General features: G+C 52.2%; 1 protein-coding gene across 1 annotated transcript; it reads left to right on the forward strand.

Annotated features, from left to right (window-relative positions):
* Window positions 1-1,172: 1,172 nt before the first annotated feature.
* BHLHE22 (basic helix-loop-helix family member e22) lies at window positions 1,173-3,972 on the forward strand. The gene has a single exon (XM_004175237.6). It carries the CDS (start codon window positions 1,349-1,351, stop codon window positions 2,246-2,248), a length of 900 nt encoding a protein of 299 aa, XP_004175285.2. The 5' UTR covers window positions 1,173-1,348; the 3' UTR covers window positions 2,249-3,972.
* Window positions 3,973-9,931: the final 5,959 nt, after the last annotated feature.

Consider the following 9,931-nt stretch of genomic DNA (forward strand, 5'->3'; position numbering starts at 1 on the left):
GTTTGGTGGGTTTTGCCCTTTCTCTTCCCGCCCTCTCTCTTCCCAAGATCCGTTCATTTTCAAGGTAACTGATGGGGCTTTATGTTTTTTATAGGGACACGGGGGATAATCACTCGCAAGCAGCAATCTGCTACTTGAAAAGGGATAAGGGAAGGAGGAAGGGAACCTCCCCGTAGTTTGGTCTCCTTTTGTTGGAAGGGGGGTGGGGAGAGGGAGGACTGGGGACCACCCGCCTCCCAAGGAAGCAAGGTGGACTTTGGCAGTGGGCAGGAGTGGGCACAACGGTTGGGGTTGCTCCGGGGGTTTTTAATTTTATGTTTTTCTTTCCCAGGCGATGCTTTTCGGGAAGACGGGTGGGGGTGGGAGGGAGCTATAAGTTAATGTAAATGCAGGGGGTGGGTGGGCTGGGGGGAGAGGGTGTCACTCCCGACTCCACGGCTAAGTTAGCAGAAGTCTGCTGGCATCACTCGGAAGGAGAAGTGTTGAAGTGGGCTCTTCTGCAGTGCAGGGCTGTAATTTGCTGAAGGAGGCAAAGAACATCCTTCGATCTAAGTAGGGCTTTTAGTGTGCTCATTGATGAGTGAAAGTCGCCACACATGTCAAGCTAAAGGCAGTTGTTGGGTTACTAACAGGACACAACGTCTTGCAAACATATGCGTTAAGCTGTGTATACAGATGGCAGGGAGAATAATGGAGCAGGCGCCTCTTATAAAGCTCTAGCTGCTGCCTGTCTTCAGACCTGGGAAAAGAAACTATTCAGACTCAGGGCCAGATAGCGCCTGGGATTGTTTGTTACCGTTTTAATCCTATTAATTAAAACGTTAACCTGATTGGGTAGAAAGCTCTGTCCCAACAGGCGAGTCTTCTTCATAATAACCTACTCTCAGAGATAATGATGTAAAAGACTCCCCCGTCTGCGGCGGCTGCTGGTTGATGGGTCCGGAAATCTCTTGAAGGTGAATCCAAGCAAGATAAACGGTGGAAGCGGCTCCACTGGCAGCGCACAATGCCCCAGCGCGGCGCCTGCTGAGGGCGAGCCGGAGCCGCAGCCGGAGCCACAGCCACAGCCCGATCCACAGCCGCTGCCGGAGCCGCCGCCCGAGCCGGAGCCGCCGCCCGAGCCGGAGCCACAGCCGGAGTCGCCGGAGCCGCCGGAGCCGCAGTCCGAGCCGCCGCCGGAGCCAGGGAAGGGGCAGCCGCGGCGCCGGGCACGGCGCAGCTCCGGCGGGAGCCGGGAAACGATTTCTGCCAGCGGGACGCCGGGGAGCCGCCCGCCGCGGCGCGGAGCCTTGGAGCAGCGGGCCGGGAACTGAGGGGGGCGGAGGAGGCGGAGGCGAGCGGGGCGCCGATGGAGCGGGCGCTGGGGCTGCCCGCAGAAGAGGACCTCTTCCACAAGAGCCTCGCCGCCTCGGCCAAGCGCATGGAGTCCGCCTTCCGCTCGCCCCCGGGGCTCGACCTTTCCCACCCCCGCGACCGCCAGCCCTCGCCGCTCGCCTGCTACGAGGCGTCGGAGCCCGAGGCGCTGCTGCAGCCCGGAGTCGGCGGCGACCCGCTGGCTCTGCCGCCGGGCTCCGTCTGCGTCAAGTACGGCGAGAGCGCCAGCCGCAGCTCGGTGGCCGAGAGCAGCGGCGGCGAGCAGAGCCCCGACGACGACAGCGACGGCCGCTGCGAGCTGGTGCTGCGCGGCGCCGGGGGGGACCCGCGCGTCGCCTCGCCGGCGGCGGGCGGCGGCGGAGGGGGGGGCGGGGGGCTGAAGGCGGCCGAGGGCAGCTGCTCCAACAGCCACGGGCACGGCGGCAGCAAGAAGTCCAAGGAGCAGAAGGCGCTGCGGCTCAACATCAACGCGCGGGAGCGGCGGCGGATGCACGACCTGAACGACGCGCTGGACGAGCTGCGGGCGGTCATCCCCTACGCGCACAGTCCCTCGGTGCGGAAGCTCTCCAAGATCGCCACGCTCCTCCTGGCCAAGAACTACATCCTGATGCAGGCGCAGGCCCTGGAGGAGATGCGGCGCTTGGTGGCTTATCTCAACCAGGGCCAGGCCATCTCGGCCGCTTCCCTGCCCAGCTCCGCGGCGGCGGCGGCGGCAGCGGCGGCGGCGCTGCACCCCGCCCTCGGCGCCTACGAGCAGGCGGCCGGTTACCCCTTCAGCGCCGGGCTGCCCCCCGCCACCTCCTGCCCGGAAAAATGTGCCATCTTCAACAGCGTCTCCTCCAGCCTCTGCAAACAGTGCACGGAGAAGCCTTAAGCGCCGCCGCCGTGGCCGCCCCCCGCCGCCGCCGCGGCCCCGGGGAGCGGCGACAGCCGGCGGTGCGGTCCCGGGCCGGGGGGCGCGGAGGCGGCGGAGGGACTGACGGCTGCCCGGCCCCGCCACCCTCTGCCCGGACTCGCCTCGCCTCGCTCTTCTCCTCGGGTGCCGCCGAGACCGGACCGCGCCGGGAGCCAGCGTGCGTGCGACCGCGGGAGGGGGCGCGGGGCCGGGGGTGCCGCGGGGAGGAAGGAAGGCCCGGCCCGGGGGCGCCGGGGGGACTCGCTGCGCGTCCGGACAAAGGAGAGGCCGGGAAATAGCAGGCCGGGCTGGGAGCCGGGGCTATCGCCGGGGACAAATCAGAGAGGGCACTTGAACATAGATTTTTTTTTTTTTAATTAATTATTAGCAGTATTATTATTATTATTATTATTCTGAGCCAGGAAACAAACAAACTTGAAATGTAAACTTATTATTTAAGTGACTCGCAGAAACAAAGAGACTGGACCATTGGTATGGAAGACTTTGTATTTTTTATCGTCTCTAAACTTTGATCCTGTGAAAATGCGCAAAGTTTGGTGAGAGTGATTTAAAAAATCGAGAGAGTTAACAAAAAGACAAAAAATAACCGATCAAAACCCTTACTCCGTGTCGCTGAAAGTATCGCATTTTTAAAAGAAATATTTATGTGCACCTTGTTTCTTTCCACTTTGCAATGATGTATAATCAAGACATGCTATTTATTTCTTATTCTTTAAAATGACCCTTCCACGCCAACAATATTTATCATGTGTTAAGGTCATGGGTCTTATGTGCAGTTACTTTAAATGCTTCTAAAATTCTGTTTATGGATTAACTTAAACTGTGTGCCAAGTGTTTAAAACATTTATTTGCCAACAACATATAAGCAGAAACGTTGATGTATCCGAGCTGCTTAGGTTTATGAAAGGTCATCTGGATTTTAAGTTGCATCATCCCTGTATTTAAATTGAGCTTTAATAAATTGCTTCAGTCCAAAAATTACAGGAAAAGTGTATTCTTAATTGCTCAACCAACTGATTTTTGAAAGGGTATTCTTTGCATTATAACAGGTAATAACTATTTACTTTTACAAGGCATCTGAGCAATAGCTGCTACAAGAACATTTGCCAAGCCAATGTTTTCCCAGGCGCTGTGTTTTCGAAGGTATAATTTAAACCGCTTTAAATGTGTATGTAAATTATTCTGACTGTGGATAATTATTTAAGTTGAAATCCTTTAAATACTTTAGGCTAATTTACAGAACGCGTGGAATTCTTCTCTTCCTTTTTCAGGGGATGTGGGGGGGGGCGGGTTTTTGATTTTTTTTTTTTTTTTTTTTAAGAAAATTGAGAGATGAAAAGCAAGAAGTAGCTATTTACCCAAAGTGAGCCTTCAGTTTGAGTTTGCATGGCTGGGTGGCTGTCTCTCTGCCATTTGTAAATCAAGGATTTTTTTTAAAAATTTTATTTATTTTTTTTCCTTTTCAAAAGGAGTCCTGCTTTTTTCCACTACTTGCAGATAATACAAATTCGGACTGTCAGGTTGGATGGCAAAATAGGAGCCATGATGGATCTGTTGGCAGGTCACGGATGTGTAAAGAGTGATATATATTAAATAGGTCAATCAGATTATGACAGCAATGTACGATCGTTTGTATGTGTATCTATGTCGGAAAGAATCTTTATTAAAATATTTTGAACAAACGCTTGTATTACGCTGTGCTTTGTTAAGCATTTCTATCCAGATTAAAGGAGGTGGATGGTGGGGGTGGGTAGTTTTCTTTCCTTTGCCCGAGTGCGCCCCAGTACCCTCCCCGTCACCCCACTCCCGGCTCCGGGTGTCCCAGGCAGGGAGCCGAGAAGTTCCTCCCTGGCTTCATTTCTCCCGCTCCCGTGGCAGGCGGGCCCCGGCGCTGCGCGGCAGCCGTGGGGCAGTGCCGGGCCGGGCCCTGCCCAGCCCTGCCCAACCCTTCCCTGCCCTGCCCTGCCCAGCCCTGCCCTGCCCTGCCCTGCCCAACCCTGCCCTGCCCTGCCCGCCCGTCCCGCGGCTCCACGCCCGCCCCGAGCCGTGGGGCTGGATGCGCCGCGGGGTACGCTGCAGGACCGCCCCCCCCGCCTCCTCCCAATCCGCCGAGTTTTGGAGCCGCCCCTCCCCTCGTGGACCCTCCGCCCTGCCCCAAACCTGAGGGCAAGGGAAGCAGGCAGCCCCCCAGGCTGTCTGCTCGGCGCTAAGCCCGGGACGGGGGTCCCTGTCTTGCGGCTCCCCCCTCCCCTCGGGCGGCCCGGGCCGGCGCCGGGTGTCCGCGGAGCCGCCTCTCCCAACGGCAGCACCACAGGCGGGGGAAGGGTATAAATATTTTCTGCTCCACTTCCCATCAAAAAAGATTAATCAGAACCTGTAACTTTTCAGGAAACATAACTGTAAAGTGCCACGGAGCTGTGGGAAGGCAGCCCAGAGAGGGTGGGCAGATCAGCCCCCAGGCGCAAGGAGAAGCGTCTCTCAGCATTTACTAGACAAAGGCTGGGTGCGTCTAATTATGATTATTAAAACAATTTCCATGACGATGTCTAATATTATGTTAATTTGAAAACAACTGTGTATGAAAACTGTCGACTATAATACCTAAATTCATTTAATGAAACACATCGTTAAGGCAATTAAACCTCCTGGATGTGATTAAGGAACATAATTACGACACTGTTCTGCGCCATAATTGGGTGTCTTTAATCAAGGGGTAAAGTGATCAGCAACACAGCCATTAGTTTGTATTGTTCTGTCTCTGCTGTCCATCATTCTGATTAGGAATTAACCACCGCCACCAGCTTGGCGTGGTGCGTGCTTGTGTGTGCGTCTGTGTGAGTGTGTGTTCGTGCATATAACATCGCAGGACACATTTGCTGCAATATTTACCGCTTAATGTCTCTGGCTACCGGGCGGGTTTCCTTCCCGGAGAGGGTTCCCTTGGAAGGCGCGGGCGCTGTTCGGCTTTGCCCGGCCGTGGGGTGGGGGAAAATAAGCCAGGTCCCAGCAAACTCCTGGAGCGGCCGGACCTAAGGTGGGGAGCAGGCAAGGGGCTGTGGGAGGCCCACGCCCTACCTCCCGGCTCCCGTGGCCGGAGGCAGGGTCCGAAGTGTGCGGGCCGGGCCTGGCGTGCTCCCCGCCGGTTCTGGGGAGCGAGGTCTGCGGCACATGGAGTGGTTTCTCCGTTCACCGCTCTCTCGCCTGCCTCTGCCTCAGAGCGACGGGACAGAGGAATGAAAATCTTTGTCATTCCTGGCTACCGCTGCCGCCCGACTTTGGGCTGTCTTGCTTCCTCTTCGATTGCTTCGGAGGGAGCGACGGGTCCGTGCCAGGTAGAGGTGGTACCAGTCCTGGCTCCACTCTCCAGTCGCGCTGCGCCGGGCATCCTCCCTGGGAAGCGGCGCGAAGCCACTGGGCCGGTCCCTGAGCAGGTCTTGCCAATGCAAGCGTAATGTGTGCCGGGCTGGGGGGAGGAGAGAGGCTCCCCCGCCCGCCTTAAAGCTTGAGAGATCACTTAGCCAGAAATGAACATGAACCCTTTCAAAAGAGCTTCTTCCCCGTTTTCAACCGCCCCACCGAACCGGGATCTCCCTCAGCCTCATCCGGAGCTCCCTCTGCCCCCGCTGCCCAGCCTGGTTCCCTTCCCCGGCCCCTTACCCCGGCTCGGAGCCTAGATTGTCCCAGCATGAGTGACATTGGCTTTCCTAATGTAATGACTTATGAAAGATATAATCATGTGTTAAATTGAATCCTCCGCTTAACTGTTAATGGTGTGCTCTGGGCACATTTACGTATTAGATGCTATGGTAACTAATTACCACTAGAAGAAGGGATAATACACTTTCCAGACTTTGACAAATAATTATGAGTGTTCACATCCCTGCTAGCAGCAGTTGCAGCGGATCTGCTGGAATGAGTAAGTGAATAAATGAATGGGTAAGTGAACTTGTGTGCATGGAGGGGACTAGATAATGAATAGTGGTCAAGTGAGTTTTCTTATTAAAACCTTTAATGAAAATGTGATTTAGGGTGGAAGGGGGAAAAAAGTGCGACGCTGCCTCTAAACGTAATTAAATCGCGTAATATAAACATCAGAATCATAAATAAGTTTGCTTTTAATTAAAACTCAGCAGTAAAGTAAATTATCCACGTGCTCCGAAACTTTACAGCAATTAACACTTTTTTTTTTTTTTTTTTTTTTTTGGTGGTAATGGTGGTGGTGGTGGTAGTGGTGGTGGAGGGAGGCTGTTAGGGATGGGGGGGGGGGGTGTAAAACAAACGAGCCGGGACTCCGCGACTGTCCCCTGGATCATTTGTAACTGTGATAACTGTGATCGCACCGCCCCTGCCCGCAGGCCGGACGGATCCTGAGGCTCTAAGCAAACAGCGCAAGAGCTCCTTGCCGGAGTAGGACAAAAGTTTGGGGAAGTGGCGCCGGCCCCGGCCCCCGCCACCCGCCCGCTCCGTGGGGTCGCTGCTGCCCGTCGGAGCCCGGCCCCCGCCTGGGAAAGCTCCGGTCCGGCGGAGCCCATGGAGGGCGCAGGGCAGGCTCTCCCTGAAGCGTTGCGCATGGTTTAGGCAGGCGCCGCAGGGGTTAAGCCGATTTTGCCCGCTCCTGCGCTGCCATCCCGCCGGAGCAGGGGCAAAGGCGGGAGCCGCTGCCGGGAGCGGGAGCCGCCACGGCTGCCCCAGCCCCCTGCCCCAGCCGGGGGCTCCTAGCAGCCCTCCGCGTAGCAGAGGGGACATGTGCTAAATGAGCACAGAGCTGCAGCCAGCCCCGTTTACCCCTGGTCACTCATCAGCTCGCTGTCACCCAGCCCGCCCACACCCGCCCCGAAGCGCTCCGGAGGGGAATTTGGTCTGGTTCGGCTCGTTCTCCAGCCACGGGAAGGGTTAAATCCTTCCCCGAGCCCCTAGTTGCCCTTGTCCTCTCAACCTGATTCAGAGACGTGTAATAAAATAGGAAGCAAATTTATGGTCTGTTTCAAGCACTTTACTGCTGTATTTTTAAATTCATATATGCACGTATAAGAACTATGATCTGTGAATAATTTGAAGTGCTATAGGAAAATGATGTATTTTAGAACAAATATAACCGTTTCCTTACGTAATTGTGTCGGATTAAAATAAAAAAATAAAGATACATTTCGAAGAGAGACAAAGCTGAAAATCTAATGACAGCCATAAACTGCTAGACAGCCATAAATTAACGTCTTCATCAAGCACTGAAGGGATCAGTGCTTATCTAAATCAACAATTATTTCTTCGGAGAAGTTGCCGAACAGATTGCCCCTTTAATACTATTTTTAAATCTTCATAATTGAGGATTAGTGAAAAACAATCGCCTTTCCAGAGTAACCTCCTCTCCACCAGCCGAAGCCCTCCAACTCACCGAACACCCAGACCGCTTCCCTAGGAACCTCCTCGGGGGTCCCGTCCCCTTGTCCCACTGCAGCATCCCTGGAAGCTCGTGACGCTTTTAGGAAGGGGCATGCAGGAATCTTTCCTCACCCCCCTCTCCCCTGGTTTTTGTCGCGGGCCGCGGGAGGTGGGAGCGCAGGGAGCACAAGCCAGCGGCGGGAGCCCGGCGGGCAGCGGGCGGGGATGCGGGCAGCGGGCGGGGATGGGTGCGGGTCCCTGCCGCCGCCGCGGGCCGGGGGCATCCCGGAGCGGCAGCATCCCCCGGTGCTTCCACCACCAGCTCAACTAATGCCCATCCGCTTTTCAGGTTCAAAGCTTTAGCGAGGCGGCACTTCTCCCAGCTGCAGCCACCTGCGAAGCCGGTTTTGCAAGAGGCTGTTGTAAAGAATTCATTTTTTAAAGGCAACTGAAAGATACGTTGTGAAGAGAGGCGATTCACGGGCTCACACGATGGAAATTAGACAGGGAAAGGCTTGCCGCCTGTAGGAGAATAGCGAGCGACTAAACTGTTTGGAAGAAAGAGGTAGTTGCAAAGATGAGCTGATGGGGAAGAAGTCGCTGTCAAAAGTCATCACAGGGTGTTTGCTTACTGACTTTTACTCTCCCTGTAGCCAGAACTTAAGACTTCTATTCAACTTTTCTGTACTCATAGCTGCTGGTTTTGGGAAAAAGAAAAAGGAAGCAACGCATTTGTGTCAAAATGGGTTTAACAAATCTTTGAAGACAGAAAGAATTCTACAAGGGTTCTAGCAAGAACAGCTGAAGCTTAGGCTAGTTTTGATTATTTATTTTGGTGTGAATAGTTTTGGAGATGAGCACATTTCTACTATTACGAATGATGTACTCATACAACCTCAGTACATGAGATCCCAGGAAAGCCTGATGCACAGAATAAACACAGAACTATTTTATATGAGGACCAACATCCCACCAGAGCTTCCTTGCTTTCACTTTAAAATGGAACACTGTCTACCTTTTTTTGATATGCTTTTATATATTTCTTCATATTTATTACTAATTATAAACATAGACAATTACTTAAGGATCATGATACTTTCATAAACATACTTTGAGGGGTGTTTTTGTAATGAGATAATTTTTCTATTATGTAGTAGGTATAGGGACATGACTAGACAGGGTATATCGGCTGGTTTAGGTAGTAGACAGGAAAATACTTCACTTTCTATGGTCTGGTAGTTAGAATAGCTCTATTCACATGAGTTAAGCATATGCAGAATTTGATACCTTGAACAGTTTTAAAATACAGTTCTATACAAGTAACATCAAGACAGCACCTAGTATCAAACCAAATACTAGATAAAATACCGTGTTAGGGGGTCTCACTAACTCCTTCCTTTCAAGCTGTCTTCCAGACCATTATGGAAAGCTCACTCAAAATGTGCCCTTCAAGAAATCTCAAACAATGCCACTTTTTAATTTATAAATTTCAGTAACTTCTAATGTAGTCTGGAGTTAGAACAACTGCACAGCAACACATACATTTACCAAACCCAGAAAATGCAGCAGGTCTGTCTTCTCTAGGAAGCATCTTCAATAACCCTCACAGACATACCTGACAAGCATTTCTGCATGAAGGAATGGAGAAACACTGATGTCTTTAGGGTACAACCCTCCTATTAAATACCTGTAGAACTCAGCAGCTACAGTGATACCTGGAAAAGCCAAGTTGTGCTTTGCTGGTGCAGTGCTGTGTATCGTAACAATTTCATTCATATCCCCTTTTAAAATGAATGATGTGTGAAGACAGAATATTTTACTTTAGGTTGTACATCTTGTACTGTGTGGTGGTTTGCAAAAGTAAAAGCCTAGGAGTTGTACTTAGGAATCACTAGTGGACTGCAGATCTTTATATTAATTTTGAATAATGTCCTAAGAATGTCAGAAGTGCCACTTATTTTACCTCATCTGATGAGAATTGGCTTATGTTTCCTGGCGGAGTGTGTGTGTGTGTGTGTGTGTGTGTGTGTGTGTGTGTGTGTGTGTGTGTGATAAAAAGACACGGTACTTTCCAGTATTCAGAGGAGTTTCTGTATTTCACTGCTGAATTAAAGGCTTTTTTTTTCATTACAGAAATATCTGTCAAGATCAAGTAACAGAAAAATGTAGTATGTTGAAATAATAATTAAAAAATTAAAGCAATAGTTGTGAATCTGTGAGAAAAGTATAAATATAAGCTGAAAAAAAAACCACAGACAATAA

The sequence above is a fragment of the Taeniopygia guttata genome, chromosome 2 (genome assembly GCF_048771995.1).
Source record: "Taeniopygia guttata chromosome 2, bTaeGut7.mat, whole genome shotgun sequence".
NCBI lineage: Eukaryota > Metazoa > Chordata > Aves > Passeriformes > Estrildidae > Taeniopygia > Taeniopygia guttata.